Below are 22,174 nucleotides of genomic sequence, written 5' to 3'. Positions count from 1 at the left end.
ACCTAGTGAGACCTGGTCATAGGGCACAAAAGCAGTTATCATATAACCCAAATCATTCCCCAACAAGACATTTACAGGAATTTCATTAGTTACACCCACTTCCCTTAGACCTCTCCCCGCACCCCAATCCAAGAAAACTTTTGCCACAGGCACCTTTGGGTGGCTCCCACCCACTCCCTTTATGGACAAAGTCTTTCCAGGAATAATGTCCCCAGTGTTTATCATCTCTGGACGCACCAGAGAAAAATTAGAACCTGAGTCTCTTAGTCCCTGAGTCACTTTGTCCCCCACAATCACAGACTGCATATGATGATGTAGATTCTCAGGCTTACCAGACACAAGCATCACAACAGGCTGTCCAGGTGAAGTTGGTTCCTTCTTTTGTGGACAGTCAGTCCTTACATGGCCCATCTGGTTGCAGGAAAAACATCGGCGGGTATCCTTTTGCCCCACAGCTGCAACAGACCCCCCAAAATATGAATTCTCACCAGACTGTGGACTGCTGTGTGCGGTTCCTCCTGTTGATCGCTCCTTGTAGCTTGGTACAGATGCTCTGCGGTGCTCTGGCATCCGACTAGCTGCATAAGTATCAGCAAGCTTGGCAGCCTGGTCTGCTGTTTTAGGCTCCCGGTCCATAACAAACTGCCGTACTTCCAATGGACATACGTGTAGAAACTGATCTTTGACCATCAAATCAGTTAAATCCTCAATTGTGGTAACATCCAGTCCAGAGACCCATTGCTTAAAGGTAGTTTTCAAACTACTTAGGATATCTGCATAGCTGTCAGCAGGGCCTTTTTGTAGGGAACGAAACCGTTTCCTATATCTTTCTGGAGTAAGATTGTAACGGTCAATTAAGGCTTGTCTGATAGCATCATAATCCCCATCGAGCTCTGGTGGTAAATCCACAAAGGCTTCCAGAGCTTTGCCTTTTAACCCTGGGGTAAGGTACTTTGCCCATTGTTCCCGGGGCAGTTGGTACTGTCTACAAGTCCTCTCAAACCCACGCAGGAAGGTGTCCATATCTCCATCCTTCTCCATGGTAGGGAATTTGTCATGGGAAATATGGAAAGGATGGGCCACCCTGGGCTCCATGGACGGTAGGTGGGAGTTTTGTTGCTGGAGCTTGGCTAACTCCAGTTGATACTGTCGTTCTGCCTGCCTTTAAGCTGCTACTGCATCTCTTTCTGCTGCTGCTGCTGCATCTCTTTCTGCTGCTGCTGCTGCTGCTGCTGCATCTCTTTCTGCTGCTGCTGCATCTCTTTCTGCCTGTTGATATTGCAGGATAAGCTGAAGACGCAGCTGGGGGTCATCTGAACCCAACAATTGCAAAGCTGCTTGCAGGGATGAATTCCTGTCATCCTGCCCACTGCAGCTAGAACTGTCCTCTCGCTGAGAGGATCCTGGAACAGAGTTGATCACTGGGACATCCTGAGTTGCATAGTCTCCTGACTCAGGTGTGTAGTTCTGCTGCTCCTTTTCCACCAAGGCACAAATCAACATTTCCTTCGATTTGTCCGCTGCATCAATTCCTCTTTGCTCACAGAGATTGATGAGGGTCTCCTTGGTCTGCCTCTTGTAAAATGCTGCCATCTTGCAACAATTTGCCAAAATAAAAGATAGAAAAGAAAAACAAGAAGGGAAGGGAAACTGTTTGCAAGTATGTCTTAATAAAAATAGTATGCACTGAGTTTGTCTTTGAAGACTGTAAACTCCTCGCAAGGATTTACAGTTCTTTAGTGCAAGGTTTAATGACTTAACCCAAGCACTAATGCTCTAAATAAAAAATATGCCACCGCTGCCTACCAATCTGTCACGAACACGGTACTTCCAACCGCACGTGACTTTAGGTGTGGCTATCAGGGGTCACTCACTCAGTCTCTCACCCACCTTGCACACAGGTTAGACTAACACAAAAGCACCCCAAACACCAACCAACACCCACAAAACTCATTCGCTGCCACCATCTATCATTCACAGGCGATAGAAACCTAATGTGACTATTCCCCTGTTCTCTCTAACAGGTAATAATTCACAATACACCTACTGATTCAACAAGTACTTCAGCATGCAGAGGGTTAAGGCTCACAGTTACACTCTTTCAGGCTAGGTTCGTTTAGAGCATCAAAGACAATCTTATTAAATTCTCTTTAAAGGAGAAGGAAAGGTTAAAACTAAGTAAGCCTTATCAGAAAGGTCCACCTAAATATACCAGTAAACCCTTAAAGTAATGCTGGTCTGAGTCCCCTGTCAAAAGAAACACTGCATTTCTTTCCTTCTATTGTGTACTCATGGGCTTCTGTATCAGACTTCCTGCCTTCAGCTTAAACCTCATTGCCCTGGGCAAGAGTATGCTCAGTTTGCTCCTCTTCCCCCCTCCCCTTCTCTACTGTAATCTAAGCCCAGAGCAGGGAGAGACTCAGGCAGGAAGTGATGTCACACCACATTAATACTGCAGCTCCTATCCTAAACAAACAGAGAGCTTCTAGAGCTATTTACTCAGGTATGGTAAAACATTCTACAGAATAAATATAGCATTCTAGCTTGCACTATTGCAGCTAATCTATTGGCAATAAAATGCCTCCGTAGCTTTCCTTCTCCTTTAATATTATAAAAGGTTTAACAGTGCAAAATACAAAAAAGATGTTACAAAAGAGACATACATTCAATAATACAAGTACAAACAGTTGTAAAATAAAAGGGAAAACATGGAAAACCTATACTTAACTCCAAAGATATAGAATTCCTGGTCCTGGAGGCAAGGGGAAACAAACGGGATAACTTCCAATCGCAATTGGTCCTCCAAAGTAAATCCAAAGTTTAGTCAGAAGAGCTGACTTTTTATTAGTGATTTCAAGGCATCAGGTAACTGCACACTCCCCCCTCTCTCTGGAATGTAAGGGGGCGTGGCCTAGCAGGACACAGATTGCGTTTTTATGACCTCCTGTGAGTAGGAACTGGACCAAGAATATAATGACCATAACTCCTTATTGGAACATAGGAGAGAGATGATATTATATTCATTGGTTATTAATTCTCTCAGGGATTCCATAGATACTAAACATCAATACTGTGTGACCTGCCCCTGCCCAGATATCCATATCTAATTCACAGAGTACCAAACCTAGTCATGTTTGGACTCGTTGGAAAGATGAAATTGCCTTGAACCCATCATCAGTTTTTTATACTGTTCGTACAACAGGTATGGGTTCTGTAAGGATAAATATATTTGAGTATACCTTATATGTGACCTTCACTTCACCTTTGAGGGTCTTCCTGGGAACTTTACGTTCTCACTCCTTGGGCTTCCCCCTCCCCATGGAATGGCTCTTATCAGCCAGGGCATGGAGGAGGGCATTACAGCTCTGACCCCTCTGACCATAGTGAACAGAGGCCTGTTATGTGTCTGATTTAGATGCTGGTAGAAATATTTCTCATGATACCTTGGCCTGTTTTATTAACTATTACAGGCCTGTATCATCACAGTTGGCAACAACCCAAGCAATCCACACATACAAAGAACTCCACCATAAATTATGTATAGTAAAGTGGAATGACACTGGGAGTAAGTATTGAACAAATGAAGAAAAGGAGGTGCAAAAAGGCATGGTAAACCAAGAAACCTGCTGAAATGTGTCCGTATTTAGAAAGCGATCCTGCCCCCCTATCAATGCAAATTAATATCAGCTGGTTTAGTCCTTATTGATGGCCTATAACAGCAGTCCCCAACCTTTTTCACCTGTGAGCAACATTAAGATGTAAAAAGAATTGGGGAGCAACACAAGCATGAAAATGGTCCTGGGTGGTGCCAAATAAGTGATGTGATTGGCTATTGGTAGCCCTTATGTGGACTGGCAGCCTACAGGAGACTCTGTTTGGCAGTACATCTGGTTTTTATACAACCAAAACTTGTTTCCAAACCAGGAATTCAAAAATAATCACCTGCTTTGAGACCACTGGGAGCATCATCCAAGTAGTTTGGGAGCAACACGTTGCTCACAAGCTACTGGTTGTGGATAACTGGCCTATAAAAAGGTTTCTCATTACCAAGGCATCACACAAAAAGCATCTCATGATGGGTAAAAGAAGCTCTCTCAAGACCTTTGCAACCCTATTGTAGCAAAACATATTGGGGCTGATTTATAAACTCCATGCAGGGCAGATTGATTCGCACATTGAATATATTTGCCTTGTGCATGGTTACATTTACAAAACTGGATAAGAATGTGCAAACAGAATTGCAATTTTTTTTCACACTGTACATGAGAGCATTTTAAATATGGCAAAAATTGCAAATTACAAATACCTATGCAAACACTTTTACGCCACTACTTTGGTGGTGGAGACAATTGTCGCAAAACACTTTTTGCCAGTTGTGAATTTAATTACTATCAACACTATTTTTGTGTATAAAAAAACCCCCAGAAAGACAGGCACAGCAGTGTAATATTTTAGCTCTCATGAAAAAAACAAGGGCAATACCACCATTTGCAAAAAAATATGCACAGTGTAAACTTTATAAACAACCCCCACTGAAGGCATTGGTTTTATTCCAGTGAGTCCATGGGGCCATAAGCTGGAAGTGGAAAGAACACAATTTTACCCTACATCAGCCACAACCAGGTGCTCCTCGCAAGATAGAGGAGTCAAAACAATATTCAGAAGAGTTGTCCAAGAGCCAAGAATCACTGGCAGAGAACTTCAGAAGGACCTTGAATTAGCAGGTACAGTTGTTTTAAAGAAAACAATAAGTAATGAACTCAACTGACATGGCCTCTATGCACGCTAACTACACAAGACTCAACTGAAGCAGGTTGAATCTCATTTAAAGTTTGCTGCACAACATTTGAATACGCCAGTGAAGTTCTGGGAGAATATAGTCTGGTCAGATGAGACCAAAATGTGACTCTTTGGATGTCATTGCATATGCCATGTTTGGAGGAGAAAAGGCACTGCACATCCCACCAAAAACACCATACCAATAGTTTGGAGGTGGTAGCATCATGGTGTGGGGTTGTTTTTCAGCAGATGGTACTGGCAGACTTCATAAAATTGAACAAAGGATGAATGGAGAAATGTACCGGGGCATTCTTAATTAGAATCTGATGCCATCTACCAGGAGGCTTAAGGTGATTTCAGCAAGACAATAATCCCTAACACACAGCCAAGGAAACTCTCAGTTGGTTTCAGAGAAAGAAAATAAAGTTTCTAGAATGGCCCATTAAATCACCAGACTTGAATCCAATTGAAAATCTATAAGTTATGTACCCTGGTGCTCCCAGAATTTCAAATATGTAGTTCTTTCTCTTTTCTATTATGTCTTTGGTTTTTCTACACAATTTTAAAGTTTGCCTCCATTACCCATAATGCTCTATGAGGAAAGAGAGGGGCGGAGTGTCGGAGTGGTTCACTGGGGGGTGAGTGTTTAAATGCTTGTAGGCAACATCTGTTTTTATCTTGAGAAAGGTCCCAGCAGAGGACCGAAACGTTGATACAATAAAGGATAATTGATTTGAAAAAATTCCCTGTGTGCACCGGCATCTACTTATCTATATATATATATATGTGGTATATCTAGTGGTCAAATTGCTCTTTGTTCTGGAATCAGTTTTAGACTGGTGCAAATCAAGGTGTTTAAGTATAAAGGGTGAACACTCCTTTACCATTGCCTGTATACTGTATAGGTTTTGTGTGTTCCCAGCTTGCTTTAACAGTTTGCAGGTGTACAGGGTAAAGATGTAACATAGAGTGAGAAGACAAATGCAGCTCCAAAGGAATACACATTGCCATGTGCCCTTTTTATCCTGTGGTTCATGCTTTGGGTACTTACCCTTCTGTTTTCCTTGTTGCACTCCTTCTCAACTAGCTACTCTAAGGGCAGGGGCACACAAAGCTACTTGGGGAGACTAATCTCCCCGAACTGCCTCCCCTCCGGCTAGAGGGTCAATCACCAGTGGGATGGCTCTCGGATCGTTTAGTTTTCCGAAGTTGTTATGGTTTGGGTAGCCGAGGATGAGGAGAGTATAACAGTGCTTTATTCGCAGGCTCATGCAGCCATTACACAACAGTAATTCTTTACTTTCACTTTCAAGCTGTACATGCACAGTGCAAGTCCTGTGCACAGTGACACCCGCAGGCCATTTGCATGAACATCACATATTCCCCTTATAGTAGGAAAGCATTTGGACAACTATAATAAACAGCAGCATTAAACAGTATGCATTTTAAAGCAATAATATAAATTATTCACATCACATAGTCCTTGGTTCGTGCAGTTAGTTTTCTGATTCTCTCAGTACGCCTTATAGGTTCACTTTCTTCAGGCCTCTTGGAAGTTGACATCAGGAGTAGGAAAATGTCCTTCATCAAATGGAGCTTCTCCAAGGTCATATCTAACAGGAGCAAGACGACTTGCATTCCATATGTGTCCATCAGACAGTTCATATGTGTATGGTCCTCGCTGGTGTCTCATTTCAAGTGGTGTATTAAATTTAGATTGTCCTTGTTTCAGTATTCCTAGTTTCTTAATTCTGACTTAAGATCCAGGCTGAATGTGTACTTCTCTTGCACCACGTTTTCTGTCAGTATAAGCCTTGCATTTGGCTTGTTGACTTTTCACAGTAGATGATTTTGTAGGCACAGTATTTTGTGGAAGTTTGATGTCTGCAACATGTAACTTAGTGCCCATCTGTCTGCCATGTAAAAATTCATCTGGAGATGATTGGGTTGTTGCATGGCGAGTTGCTCTGTAGTTATGTAGGAACTCTGTTGTAAATACTATCCAAGATTTCCCAGTAAGATTTGCTGTCTGTAGTGCTTCTTTCTGACTTCTGTTGAATCACTCGATTTCTCCATTTGCTTGTGGGTAATACACTGAAGATTTCCTATGCACAATATTCCTCTCCCTCAGAAAGGATTCAAACTCAGATGAGACAAACTGTGGTCCGTTGTCTGATATTAAATCCTTTGGATTACCTTCTCTGCTGAAGACTGTAGACAGAAATTTTATTACTGTAGCTGATGTTATATGAGAAACAAATGCAATTTCAGGCCATTTACTGTAATAGACCATCAAGGTTATAGCAAATCTGCAGTCTATAGGAGCATCTGTAAAAGGACCGACAATATCAATAGCAAGTTTTTCCCATGCTGAATCAGGAAATGGTACTGGTTTTACATCTGGTCTCAACTTAACTTTGTGTACAAAGTTCTTTGCACAACTCAGTGAAGTGTTGCTTTGTGGTGACATTTTAGACACTGGTTGTGTGGCAGGCACTGGTGCTGTAGTAATGAGACCATCAACTAATTGTAGGTTTAATGCAGCAAAGGGATCCCTTCCAAGTATAGCAGTTCCCTTATTCACAATGTAAAAGTCACATTTTGCAGTATTTGATTCAAATTGTACAGTCACTGGCAAGCAACCAAGCACAGGGATTGGATCCTTTAAGTAACTGACCAGTCTCAGGGCAGGTGCAACAAGTGGATCTTTTGCAAAGTATTTCAAGAAAATCTCCTTTGGTTGTATAGAAAGAGCTGAACCTGTATCACATAAGGTTAATGGAGTGTCCCTTGTCAGCAGAAGCAGTACTGACACTGACACTGACAAATAAACTTGTCTGGAATAAATGTACCAGCTTTATCCGCACTTAATACTGTGACATTTGTAGTAGTGACTTCATGAACATCTTTATCAGAACTACGGCAGATCTTAGCAAAATGTCCTACCTTTTTGCATTTGTGGCACCGTTTAGCTTTTGCAGAAAATGAAACATGATTTGCAGTGTGTTGTGTTGAACCACAGTGAAATCAGTATTTTCTATTTGTATTTGCTGCACAGTTTTGCAGTGTAGGTGAATCCCTTTCCTTAGCACTGTATTTTGCCTGTGACTGTGTATTATTAGGCCACAGTGCTGAATTCACAGTCTGTACATTCCCAGCAGTTCCCTGACTGAGAGTTTTAGTCTCTGCCACTGCTGATTCAATTTGGCTAGCAACTGTAATAGCCTTTGCAAGGGTTAAATCCTGCTCTAGGAGCAGTCTCTCTCTAATGCGAGGTGAGTTTGTTGTTTCCACTATTTGGTCTCTTAGCATTTCATCTGTTAGATTCCCAAACTCACAGGTAACAACCAGCTCTCTCAAAGCTGCTACAAGTTGTTCTGTGGATTCGCCATTACGTTGTCCACGTTGGCGGAATTTATATCTTTCAGCAACCACATTTACTCTTGGCACAAAAAAGTTCTTTATAGCAGTAAGAGCAGTTTCATAAGTCTCATCAGGTAATGGTAATGTATAGAATATACGCTGTCCCTCTGCTCCCAGGCAGTGAATGAGTAAATCTTTCTAGCAGCACAAATCTCCCCTTGGTCAGCAGCAATACTGTAATTTTTAAACATATGGATCCAAACAGTAAAAGGTATGGTAGGCTCACCAGGGTTTGGAAGAAAAGGTGCAGGCTACTGCAGAGGTAGAAAAGCCATCCTTGGCACAAATTGTTATGTTTTGGATAGCCGACGATGAGGAGAGTATATAAGTGCTTTATTAGCAGATTCATCAAGCCTTACACATCAGTAAGCTTTTACTTTCACTTTCAAGCTGTACAGAAAGTTCTGTGTGTGCACAGTCCTGTGCACAGTGACAACTGCAGGCCATTTGCATGAACACCACAGAAGTCACCCGAAGTTTTCTCGTGCGACAACTTCAGACGACTTCGGAAAATTAAGCACTCCGAGTGCCATCCCGCTGGTGATTTAGATTCTAGCCGGCGGAATGGCAGTTCAGGGAGATAAGTCTCCCGAAGAAGAGGCAATTTGTCGCCGGGTGCCTAATCTCTGAATCTTCATGTGTGTCTCAGCCCTAATACTATCTCACTCCTGGAGTAGCTTGAATGTAACAAATCACCTCACACTTACAAGTCATTGTTTACAGGGTCCCTTCTGCCTAACACCTATGAAGGTGATCCTTCCTCCAAAAATGGAGTCCAAAGCAACCTAAACCTGCTATCTCTCCCCTGATACAACTTAGCCAAAAGCCCTAAGACAGTTTTGCCCTCCTTATGCAGAGCAATGCCTAACAAGCATGGGGAACAAAAGTTCCACCATTATTTTATCGACCCAGTTCTAAAGCTTTGGTCAGACACTGAACACTGTGTTTAATCGATGACGGAAGGACAAAAGTTGTGATGAGGCTTCACCACAGTGAAAACTGAAAGCTATTGGTTCATTCTCTCCTACAAGCAGATACAATAAGTACAATCAAGAAATGGTTGGGTGCAGTGATGAGCGAATCTGTCCCATTTCGCCGAAAAATTAGTGAAAGATTTCACAAAACAGCGAAAAATTTGTGAAACACATTGAAGTCAATGGGTTTCAATATTTTTTGTTATAAACGACAATTTTTCTCACTCCAAATGCATTAAACTCAGTGGGAGTTTTTTCTTGTGGTGACTGTTTTTGTCTTTGTGACTTTTTCATCCAAATGCATTAAAGTCAATGGGTGTCGCGGCAAGCGAATCCATGGCTGGTGAAAAAAATTGATTAACTTTTTGTCTTTGCAACATTTATGCCCAAATGCATTAAAGTCAATGAGCGTTTTTCTTATGGCGACTTTTGTGTCCAAATGCATTAAAGTCAATGGGCGTTTTTCTTATGATGACTTTTTTTTTGTCTTGGTAACATTTTTGTCTCAGTGACTTTTTTGTCGCGGCAAGAGAATCTATGGCTGGCGGAAAAAATTGGTTAATCACTGGTGTATGTTTAATAAATGAGTAAATGTTAACTAGCTATATCTATATATATATATATATATATATATATATATATATATATATATTTATATTTATAATATTATTAATTATATTAACAGGTCATCTTCTCCTGTTTAAAGTACTTTTCATCAAAACATCAGGTAAGACTTTAACACAAATGATAATGAATCAAATCATTGCATTATATAGTGAATAAAGTACCCCCTTTTGTAAAATATAGGGATATTATAAGTTACCGAGGAGTTTCATGACCATATAAAAGTACGAGGCGGAAGGCCGAGTGTTTTTATACAGGTCATGGAACTCCGAGGTAACTTCTAATATCCTCATATTTTACAACTGGGGGTACTTTATTTATTATAATACACAAATTTCAATGAGTCATGTGACAGAAATGACATCAGAACTCACCGTTTATAACTGATGACATCAGAACTCACCGTTTATAAGGATATAATTTACAGGATATTCATGGCTTTTGTGTATTATAAAGAAGTATTGTATAACTGCTTGGAAGAAATTACAAAATATATAAGCCAACCAAAATTCATAATGAGAGGAAGTTAAATTGGCAAATAGATAGGGGGACAGCATTTATACATTTAACTTGTTGATGGTGGGAGAAATCTAAACTGCCGTAGCTAGAACAGGAAGTCTGAAAGTATCACCAGCTGATTAAAAAAGTCTGACCAAACTAGAATCCACAAATGGACCTTATTCATTATTAAAAAAAGCATGATTTAATCGGATCGGGGACAATACCGAAAAAATTGGGCAAACGTCCAGATTGTATGTTGTTTTCCTGAGTTTTTCCTAAATCATTAGATATTTTTAGGCTTTTACTGAAAAGCATACATTTTTCATATTTTTGCTTGAAAAATCCGAAAATCATATTTTCGGGCTAATTCCAGCACTGACGACAGAAACTTCCAAACAGTATAGAAACCTCTCCCATTGACTATATAAAACCCAGGTAGGTCTGAGATGCTGGATTTTCAGATTCAAACTTTTTTTTATCCTCGTGGGAAAAATAAGTCTTGAAAAATTTAATTTTTTTTTTCCACAAAAAAATCTGATTTTATAGAAAAAATCTTTTTTTGAGTTTTTGTCTTAGGACCTTATTATATAACCTCCTCATTGTAGTAATTTAAGTGAATACCAGGTAGAGGCCAAACTAAATGCATTTTCAGTTAAGAGACTTAGCTACAGTGTACCAGGCATTGGCAATAGTCATAGTAGAAAGTAGAAAAGGTTGCTTTTTTATTAAAGAGTAATTAAAGAGCATAAGTAACAGTCAAGTCATTCTTACTATTGTAAAACTACTTCTTTTTTGAGTCCCCCTACAATATTACTATTAAAGACTGATTTTTTTAAGGTTTAAAGAAAGGGATTGGGCCTTTAAATTGTTTTAATTGATCACTTTTTTTTTCTAATAATGATAACGTTTTTAAAAATGTAAAGATTGCTACCTAAAACTCAGTGAGCATTTTGTTTTTCTGTATTTGCCCCTTCACCTCGCATGTTACAGCAGAGAGGGAAGGTTTGGTTACTCTGATTTTTGTGCAATAGTCTGTTACTGTCTTTGACTGGTCATAGTTGGGCATAACTTAAATACCACCACCTTGGAGGCTGGCATGATGTGATGGTAGAGGCCATATTATAGATGAAATGATGAAAATCAGTAGACTGAAAACTATATTCTCATGCATGGTTGTTTTATAATTATGCATAAAATGTGCAGCATTAATTATTGAATAAATGTAATGTATTAAAGTATATTTGTGTTTGTAGGAGTAGCTGGAAAACCATTAATTTTCTTCTCCCCAAACTGGAACCCAATATTCACGTATGAATCTGTAACTCTGATTTGTAATGTGGTTCCTAATGCCCAAGAGAACCTGGAATATTCCTGGTACAGGGATGGACATCGGATACCTGGGGATCAGCAGAGACTTGTCATTCAGTCTGCCAGTGTGTCAGACAGTGGGGATTACCAGTGCCAGGCTGGTGCCAATGAGAGAAGTGACTCTGTTAGACTGGATATTAAGTTACGTGAGTTAATACGTTTGGATTTAAAAATGTTAGAAAATTTTTAGATTGGAAAGGAGAGAGTGACTTACATCTTGTATAACATTTTTATTTTATTTCAGGTTGGCTCATCCTGCAGGCGCCCCCTGATGTTCATGAAGGAGACTCCCTGTCTCTCAGGTGTCACAGTCGGACTGGATATTACACAAGGAACACAGTATTTTACAAGGACAATAAGATCATTGAGTCCCCAGTCAGTGAGTCTGAGTTACACATAGGAAGAGTGGATGTTACTGCGTCTGGAAAATACAAGTGTAGAAAAAATATTTACCAAAAAAAAGCATTTATTGCGTATCAAAACATTTCCATCTCAGGTAAGACCCAGTGGACTTTAATGTTCCATTTAGTGCAGTAAGAACATTGTCCATGTCACTCAGCCAGTAATTGATTTGTCTTACCTGCTTTGATAGTATTTTGCTTGAACATTTGAAGACCATTTTATAGGCTAAAAAACCAAACTGGCAGATATGTGTAGTGCTACTCAAGGCACACAAGACTGAGATATCCAAACCACAGGGTGTAGGCCCTCATACATATTCATGTGTCACATGCAATACCTACCTACTTATCTTCTTCATTCCATCTACTGTAGAAAAATGCTTTTCTTTTTCCCAGCAAAACTCACATTTACAGTGAACTCTCATCATGGAAAGAGAGCAATTTTTGTGTTTGGCGGTGGCTGATACAACACAGGGATCGTTTACAGCAGCAAGTATAGTGAGCAAAATGCAATTTCAAGCACAATGGACATGTTATTTTGCCATAATGCAGTGTTTTCCCAGTATTCCAGCATTGCTGGACTCGCCAAGTGAGTTGCTGCTGACACTATTGGGGCCAATGCCTCAATGATAACGCAAATGTAGTTGCACTGTAGATGTGACTGCGCTGAACATTTTTCTAGTTGGAATAATTTCTGATGTTGAGTGTGAGTTTGTTGCTATTCTTTTCTTTTAATTTGAATTTTTTATTGATTTTCAGGTAACAAAGAAATTTCCAGTGGAGACTGGAGAGAAGAGAGAAGCAAGAAAGGTGAGTAGAGGTGGGGAAAGGGAAGGGGGGGGAGTGAGAGGGAATGTGGCTTGCATTGTCCATGAGTCCAAGCTATCATCCTGGGGGGGGGGGAGGGGGGAAATAATTCACGGAATGTCAGATAACCCGGTGTCGTTGGATCGACCGGTGGAAAGTTGAGGTAGTCATTGTCATTGTGTGCCTCAGTTTTTAAGAACGGACTACTAGAGTAGTCAGATGTAAGTTGTTGGATGCTCGTGTTTCCATTTCTCCCATAACCTGTGAGTTGCTAGACCTTTTTTAACTTGTGCCGGGGTCGTGGCAGCATATTTTTCATGTAGAAGGTTCGAATCTATTAGATGGAGTAGACTTTCTCTGCTAGGTACAGCCGTAGATTTCCAGTGCCGTGGTATCAGTAAGCGCGCCGCAGTAAGGATGTGAAAGGTTAGTGTTCTAGCCTCTGGGATTAGGTCTGGTATACCATGGTTCAAGAGTGCCATCGCTGGTGTAACTTTTATCAATGTGTTAAATATCTCTGAGAGTAGGTCGTTGATTAGCTGCCAGAACGGCAATATTTCGGGACAAGTCCACCAAATATGTAGCATGTCGCCCTTCGCAGTGTTGCATCTCCAGCAAATGTCTGATTCGTTAGGGAACATCTTATGTAGCGTTGAAGGTGTTTTATACCATCTAAACAATATCTTTCGACTGTTTTCTACATGGTTTGTACATTTGGTGTATTAAGAAGAAATAGTTGCTATTTGGGTCCATTGCGTCAATGGGAGATCAATGTTGAGGTCCTGTTCCCATCTTTGAATATGTGACGGTTTGGTTGGCCCTAGGCCAGGCATAATAGCTTGGTATACGTTGGACAGCCCTTTTCGACACCCAGCATTGCGAAAACATATGCGTTCAAAGGGCGTGGGTAGTCTGGAAAAGCTTCCTATGTGGGAGTTCAGAAAATGTCTAATTTGTAGATATTTGTAGAAGTCGTGTTTAGGGAGATTAAATTTAGTTTGTAAAGACTCATACGTGTTCAGACCTTCATCCAGAAACAGTTGTGCTATACTTGTAATTCCAAGTGTTTCCCAATTGGCCAGAGATATATCAGGGATTTCTGATTCTAGCATCCTGATTGGAGAGTGTTTTGTTGGAAATGTATGAATGTGCTCAACCCTCTTTATTGACGTCCAAATTTTTAAAGCCGTCAAAGTGGTATGGTAGAGTGAGCTGGATTCTGTTTTGTGCAAGGGAGATTGGGACCACATTACTTGCTGTAGCGTACGTGGATGGATCTGGTCTTGTTCTATTTCTAGCCATTGTTTGCAGTTGACCGGGAGGTTCCATAGGGTGAGTTGTTCTAAGATAGTGGCTTTGTAATAGTAATCTATGCTTGGAACACCAAAACCCCCTTCTTTCTGGCTTAGTTGCATTAAACTTCGCTTGATTCTAGGCTTCGTCCCACCCCATATGAACGAATCTATAGTGTTTTGTGACTGCTGGAGAAAGGATTTTGGCACCATTATCGGGAGAGTCCGGAAAAGGTACAGGAACTTGGGCAGGAGCATCATCTTGACTGTGGCAATTCTTCCCAGCCAGGAGATATAAAGAGTCTTCCACTTTTCTAGTTGCGTCTGGATTGCTCTCAAGAGTTTTGGATAGTTACTACTGTATGTTTTCGCCACTGTATTGCCTAGTTCAACACCTAAGTAAGATATCGTATCCTTCCTCCATTGGAATGGGTATAATTTCTGCAGTGCTGTCTTGACATTCGTTACGACATTTAAATGGGAGGGCTTGTGTCTTGTTTACATTGAGCTTGCAATAGGACACTTGGCTATACTCATTCAATATCTGAGTGAGCCTTGATAGTGATTTCTCCGGATTGGTAAGCATTAACATGATATCGTCCGCAAAAAGCGCTACTTTATGGTCTGAGCGGGCGCAGGTGATACCCGTGATGTCTGGCGAGTCTCGAATTGTTTTTGCTAGTGGCTCCAGGATCAAGTTAAATATTAGCGGGGAGAGGGGACAGCCTTGTCTCATCCCATTTGTGATAGAGAAGGGTCGTGAGAGAAAGCCCATGTTGGTAACCTGCGCTGTTGGTGTGGAATAGAGCACCAGGATAGCCTGTAAGATCTGTCCTCTAATTCCAAAAGCCTGAAGGGTTTCCTCCAAATATAGCCCTATCGGAGTGGAGTTGATCGTTTTCTGGATTTCTTCAGGTTAGATAGGCGCGTTTAGGAGATCTAACTGTGACGAAGAGATTTGAGGGAGGTTGGCGCGTGCCAGAAAATCAACGATATTCTGTTGTATCGGTTGAGGAGTAGTGGCATCTCGCTGCAAGTTGTAAAGAGTAGCATAGTAGTCCGCAAATTCATCTGCTATGGCTTTAGGATTCGTAATTTTCCCCCCATCTTTGCTCTGCAAGTGGTCAATAGCTTGGTTTACTTGTCTTTGCTTCAGTAAGTTTGCTAGTAACTTTGAGGCTTTATTGCCTTTTGTGTAATGGGCGAGGCGTAGGCGCTGGAGGTGGTATTGCATTTTGAATAGGTCAATTTCACACAGCTGATTCTTCACGTCTCTAATGCGTTGTGTCAATAGTTTGTTCGGGTGAGCTTTATTTTGCAGTTCAAGGTCTTGCAGTTGTTTTGTTAGTACTTGCCTATTGTTTTCACGTTGTTTTTTAAGCAGCGAACCATATTTAATAAGTTGACCTCGGAGCACTGGCTTATGTGCACACCAGACTGTAGGAGTCGGGACCTCGCCATTATCATTAAGGGTGAAGTATTCTTGTAGTAGTTGGTTGCAATTTCGGGCTATTTCTCCATTCAGTAGCAGTGATTCATTAAGTCGCCAGTGTGAAGTGAACGATGCCGATTTGTGGAAGTTACTTGTCCAGATTACTGGGGCGTGATCCGTCCATGTCATCAAACCAATTCGTATCTCTTCAGTAGCTTGAAGGGTGTCTTTGTCCGTAAAAATATAGTCTAGTCTAGAGTATCTGGTATGCGAGTGCGAGTAATGTGTATAGTCCCTTTCCGTAGGGTGGGTCGACCTCCAGGTATCAAACAGATTATGTTTTTTCAAAAGGTTTTTCAAATTAAGTGCATGCGTAAGTACTTCTCTTCTAGGAGTGTGGTCAGTTACAGAACTGGTATCTAATTCCTGTATGAGTGGTACATTAAAATCGCCCACTACTATTGTCTTGCCTTGTTTCAGTTTGTCCAGTGACCTGAAGAATGTGTGGTAGAAATAGGATTGCTTCACATTTGGGGCATAGACAGATGCCACTGTGTATACTTGGTCTTGTAATTCAATCGTGACAATGAGGTATCTGCCTTGCGGGTCCGTCAGTTGTTTAAGCACACGGGGTGCGATGGTAGAGTGGAACCAGATTGCTACCCCTCTTTTCTTCACTGAGCTGTTTGCATACAGTTGCAGTGGGTAATCTTTGCATGCTAATCTATTAGGTTGTTCATTAGTGAGATGGGTTTCCTGGAGGCACAATATGGAAGCCTTATACTGTTTAGCCCAAAGTAGAAGGTGGGATCTTTTGTTCAGGCTATTGAGCCCGTTAACATTTAACGTGGTAACAGTGATCGCCATTTGTATGTAGTGTGGGCGTGGTGCTGTGGTTTGGTACTCACTGTTAGACGCTGCATAGAGTTCGATGATTGAGGCATCAGGAGTGGTGCTTGGGCTGTAGTTTCAGCTGTTTTCGCACTTGTCTTCTGCACTTTCCTACTACGGGTCATCAAATCTTGGCCAGGATGGGGGGGGTGGGGAAGTAGGGAAAGAGAAAGATAGAGAAGGTAGGAGCAAAAAAGAACATTAGTAACAGTAATGTAAAAACATTTACATAGAGAAACATATATACATCAATACTGTAAATAGCATCGAGTAGAGTGGCTTCTGGGTATTGATGGATATCAGTGATAGTCCTATCAAGAGTTAGATTGTGCGGTGTAATGCACTTGGAAGCCATGATCGGGGGGAGACGGTCACATCATAGGGGTTCTTCCGTCGGGGGAGAGTGTCAAAATTGTTTGGATGTCATCAGGTGTGGAGTTGGTTATATTGCTCATCGTCAGGAGAAGTCTACAGCTGGCGCAGGTCTTCAAGTGACCTCTGAAGCTATCTCTGGTTCCCGGTCGGGAATAACTTGTCTGGCCTCCGTTCTGCGATGTGCACATTTTCGTACTTGCCAATCCTGTGGAATCTTGGGCTGTTTAGTGGTAGCCAGTGGCAGGTTATCTTGATTCGGCAGGAGGTGCCATTGCTGTAACAGTTGAGCCCCATGCTGTGGCGTCGCCATGATGTAGGGTGAATCTTTGTATATGACCCGAAGTTTCACCGGAAACAGCCATCTGTAGGGTAAGTTTGCCTCTCGCAGCACTGTGGTTATAGGAGTAAAGTCTTTGCGTTTCTTCATCGTATACGCCGAGAGGTCAGGATAGCATTGGAGCATATTGTATTTTTCAGGAATGTCCTGTTTGTCCCTAAACGCCTTCAGGGTGAGTTCCTTGATATGAAAAAAGTGGAGCCGTAGTATCACTTCCCTGGGCACATTGGGGGGAGCATTCTTGTTCTTTGGCAGCCTGTGGGCTCTATCGATAAGGAGGAGATCAGGAGTTTCTTCTGGGAAAATCTCTTAGAGCATGTTGCTAAGATAATGGTGCAAGTCCTCGATTTTAACTTGTTCTGAGACACCCCTTAGCCTGATATTGTTCCTCCTATTCCTGTCCTCCAAATCAGCCATTTTGCTGTTTAATTGGGATACTTCTTGCACAAGCGCTGCATTAGAGTCTATCAGCTCATTGTGAGAGCTTACTAACTCTGCCATCTTTCCCTCCAGGTGATCAGTCCTGTCCCCTAGTTGTCTCACTTCTCTATGAAGCTCTGTGATGGCGCCCCTGAAGTCTGCCTGGATATCTGTTTGCAGGGAGGTTAGTAGACTTATAAGTATGGGCAGGGTGACAGTCTGCTGGGATCTGGCATCGGGTGGCGAGGGAGCCTCATTACTTGCCTCATTGACTGCGCGTGCGCCATCTTGGAGGGAGAGACCCGCGTCTGGCAGCGGTCTGGTTTTGGAATAGAAGGCCATCATTTTCTTCGGCGACGGTCGCTTCCTCAGCTTCCCCATTATGTCCGGTGGGTTTAGGTCGGGTTTCCGATCCTTTTGCTGGCGTTTAGGGTGCTCCAGCCTGCTTTATGAATGTCCCCCTTACGGAGCTCCCTAGAAAGCTTCAGTCCGCATCGGCAGTTAGCTCCGCCCCCCTTTGTTGCTATTCTTTAGATGCAAGTGAGCTGCACTTATTGATGCAGGATACGGAGGGAACCCTGGACCTACTACCTGTTCTTGACGTGGTGGTAGCACTATGGTTCCACTGTGTCGATATGCACATTGCTCAATTTGGAACAGGAGGAGGGAGGGAAGGATTGGTGCCAAGCACAACTACAGTATTAGCAAAGGCATTTGGCAGCACTGTGCCAAAAATTATATGGAGAAATGTAATAGAATTCACAGAGAACACAAAGAGAACAAATTTGTGCATAAACAAGAATAAAAATGTACATGTGTGATGTAATATTCTTCATTAGACTTTTTTTTGGCATTGCAAATCTTAATTGCGTATTGTGAATTTTTAAGACATGCTTGAAGGTGGAGTAAACTCTTGAAGCAAACCAAACAACTTTTTATTATCTAATAGAAGTAAATCTAAAGCAACTGGACTTGCTGAGTAAACATTGAAAATGTTTCACTACTCATCCGAGAAGCTTCTTTCAGTTTAACTGGTATGGGCAGGGATGCCATTAGAAATCACATGGCCCCGTACAACAACATTTTCTGGGACCCCTCAGCACTGTCCACCCCAGCCCCCAAGCCCCACCCCAGATCTCGTCTGACCCACACCATGGAGCACCACACATCAGTGCTTAAAATGTTAACCCCCCCACACACGAATTATAAAAATTCATTGATGGTCAGGGCGGGCACCCTTATAAGTTATGAAAAAAAAACAATGGTGCCAGGTCCCCTCATAAAAGTTTTTTTTAAAACCATTGGTGTTCCCCCCCCCTATAAGTTAAAAAGAAACATTGGGGCCCCAGAGAATATATTTTTTTTAAAAAAAAAACATTGGTGGCAGGGGCCTATAAAGTATTAAAATAAAACATGGGTGGCCAGGGGTTTAATAAATTAAAAATAAATTGGTGTTCAGTAGAACTTTGACTTGAGTTTGACTTGTGTGTTTGGCTCCTTTCGTGGCTTCGGGACTTTAAACTCTGGCTCCTTTCATGGCTTCAGGTCTTTTTGTGGCTTCTGGACTTCAACTTTGGGTCTTTTCGCAGCTTCGGGTCTTCAGCACTTTGGGACTTCAGTGCTTCATGCAGATATTGTTTTTTTCAAAAGGTAGAATGAATTAAAACAAGGTGCAATGGTGTTATCTTCAAACAATAAAACTCAGCATGTGGCTTCTCCACTCTCTGGTGGGATTGGCAATTTACAAGATTCCTGATTTCAAAACAGCATATAAGTGTCATCTCCAAGGTATTCAATTTTCTGTAACAACATTAAAAAGCGGGGACAATTCCCATAGTGTAATTTGCCTTTATTTTTAAAAAGTTTTTAAACTTTTTTAAAGGAGTAACTAAAACACTAAGGGGCAGATTCACTAAGGGTCGAATTTCGAAGTTAAAAATACTTCGAAATTCGACCCTCGAATTGAAATCCTTCGACTTCGAATATCGAAGTCGAAGGATTTAGCGCTAATCGGTTAAATCCTTCGAATCGAACGATTCGAAGGATTTTAATCCAACGATCGAAGGAAAATCCTTCGATCAAAAAAAGGTTAGCAAACCTATGGGGACCTTCCCCATAGGCTAACATTGACTTCGGTAGGTTTTACCTGCCGAAGTAGGGGGTCGAAGTTTTTTTTAAAGGGCAAGTACTTCGACTATCGAATGGTCGAATAGTCGAACGATTTTTCGTTCGATTCGTTCGATTTCGTTCGAATTCGAACGAATTTAACCGATTCGATGGTCGAAGTACCAAAAAAATACTTCGAAATTCGAAGTATTTTTCATTCGAATCCTTCACTCGAGCTTAGTGAATCTGCCCCTAAATGTTAGCCAGTATAAGGGCATCTCTGAACAATGTTCACTGGGAAGGGCTTTTTTCATTGTTCACTGAAGCATAATGGACTGTCTTTAAAATGTTGCTAAAAAAATATATATGTCAGTATAATCCACTTGTAAGCAAGGAAAGACAACACAAAGCAGAACCTTTATGGTCTGATACAAGTGTTGGGGTTGAGGTTGGTAAGACTATTGTGCTTTTAAGGCACCTTATTAATTAACTTTTAGAATAATGTAAAGAGTGATATTCAGAGACAATTTGCAATTGGTTTTAATTTTTTATTATTTGTGTTTTTTGACTTATTTAGCTTTTTATTCAGCAGCTCTTCAGTTTGCAGTTTCAGCAATCTGGTTTCTTGGGTCCAAATTCCCCTAGCAACCATGCACTGATTTGAATAAGAGACTGGAATATGAATAGGAGAGACCTGACTAGAAAGATGAGGAATAAAAAGTAACAATAACAATACATTTATAACCTTACAGAGAATTTGTTTTTAGATGGGGTTGGGGATTCCTATTTGAAAGCTGGAAAGATTCAGAAGAAGAAGGCAAAACAGATTGAGAAGTTGCTCACATAACATAGCAAAAGGTAACTTAAAGGTGAACCATCCCTTTAAGTTAGCTGGGATTTCAATTGCATTTTATGAGGAGGTGAGCAGGAGCCTCAACTCTGGGATGGCAGTGGATGTGATCTACTTAGACGTTTTCTGTTTTTGAGAATTTGCATTGTGAATACATTTTCGCAAATGGCTTGCAACTGAGATGGGTGTTCGCGTGAGTGCGCTCACTGTTCGAGGTTGTTGTGTACGAAAATTGCGTTGACAGTAACTTAAATTGGCAAAACTGTTTTGCGACTATTTTCTCCACCACAAAAGTTGTGGCGTAATTCAAACGCAGAGTGTGCACATAAATAATAGCATTTTGCGATTTTTGATAATAAATGGCAATTCTGTTTGAACACTCTTATTCAGCTTTATAAATGTAACCATGCGCAGGGCAAATATATTCACTGTCTGCCCTGCATGAAGTTTATAAATGAGCCCCAGTGTCTCTCATTTCGCCAGCGACGGCTTCGCTCACATCACAACACTTCGCCAGGCGTATATTCACCAGGACAACGCTAATTCACTAAAATCCAAAGTTGCGTCCTGGGCACCGAACTCTGGCGAATTTGTGCTAGTATTACTGCGCCAAGCCAATCGAAGTTACGCTAGCGTTGGCTAATTTGCATAAGGCAAGAAGTTAAAGTTGAATGGACATATATGTTGCAGCAAATACATTACACTACACAAGCCCAGGGAAACCGTATTAAAATAAAATAAAGTTGTTATATTGCCCTACACAGGTGCCCAGTGTATAGTTTAGGTGCCATATGGTAGGAAATGTATGGGGGAGCCCGGGTACCCAAAACTATTTTTACGGACTTTTGCAGCCTATCCTATTTTTCAACTTGAAGAAGCCCTAGACATTCCATTGCACTTCACCTGGTCTGAGCTGGCGAAGGCAAGTATGGCAGAACATTCAGGAAACGTTCAGTTAAATGCGCATCTTAGTGAATTTGCGAAGAAACGCTCTTTCGCCAGAGCTAGCGAAGTTACGCCAGTGCCCGTTAGTAAAGCGGCAAAGTACAGAAATGACGTCACGTTGGTGAATTTTCACGAATGTTAGTCACTTCGCCCTTTAGTAAATTTGCCTCAAGGAGTGCTGGTCAACTTTTGGCAGTCTTATTAAGGTTCGAGTTGTGCTTTCCACTAAAAATTTAACTTATTGAGGGGAGAATTTTCTTGTTACAAAAACTAAATCTTTTTTTGTTTTTTTAAAAAAATAACTAGAATTTTTATGAGATTTATTATACCCCAACTCTAAAAATATCTTGAATCCGAAAATACACCATCTTAAACCGTCATGTAGAAGTCAATGGCAGACGTCCCTTGAATCATTTGAAGATGTTAATAACCTTCATGATGTTTGAATTTTTTAGTCAATATGAGCGGTTTGAGTTTTTTTGCCGAAAAGCCATCAATTTGAGTTTTTTACTTTTGAGTTTTTCTGAAATTAGAAACCATTTGAGTTGTGAATTTATTCGAGGTCTAAAATAGCCCACATACTGTAGCTCTAAAATTTGACCTTTGATAAATAACCCCCAAAATGTCCCGCTCTTTCTGTTAGCTGTCA

General features: G+C 41.1%; 1 protein-coding gene across 1 annotated transcript; it reads left to right on the top strand.

Moving 5' to 3' along the window:
- Positions 1–1,093: 1,093 nt before the first annotated feature.
- Positions 1,094–14,467, top strand: LOC121397354 (low affinity immunoglobulin gamma Fc region receptor III-B-like). The gene is made up of 5 exons (XM_041573997.1): positions 1,094–1,100; positions 11,555–11,815; positions 11,914–12,165; positions 12,830–12,880; positions 14,313–14,467. The coding sequence occupies exons 1-5, from the start codon at positions 1,094–1,096 to the stop codon at positions 14,465–14,467; spliced, it is 726 nt and encodes a 241-aa protein (XP_041429931.1).
- The last annotated feature ends 7,707 nt before the right edge of the window (positions 14,468–22,174 follow it).

The sequence above is a fragment of the Xenopus laevis genome, chromosome 8L (genome assembly GCF_017654675.1).
Source record: "Xenopus laevis strain J_2021 chromosome 8L, Xenopus_laevis_v10.1, whole genome shotgun sequence".
In the NCBI taxonomy this organism is placed as follows: Eukaryota; Metazoa; Chordata; class Amphibia; order Anura; family Pipidae; genus Xenopus; species Xenopus laevis.
This window is presented reverse-complemented; position numbering and strand designations above follow the sequence as displayed.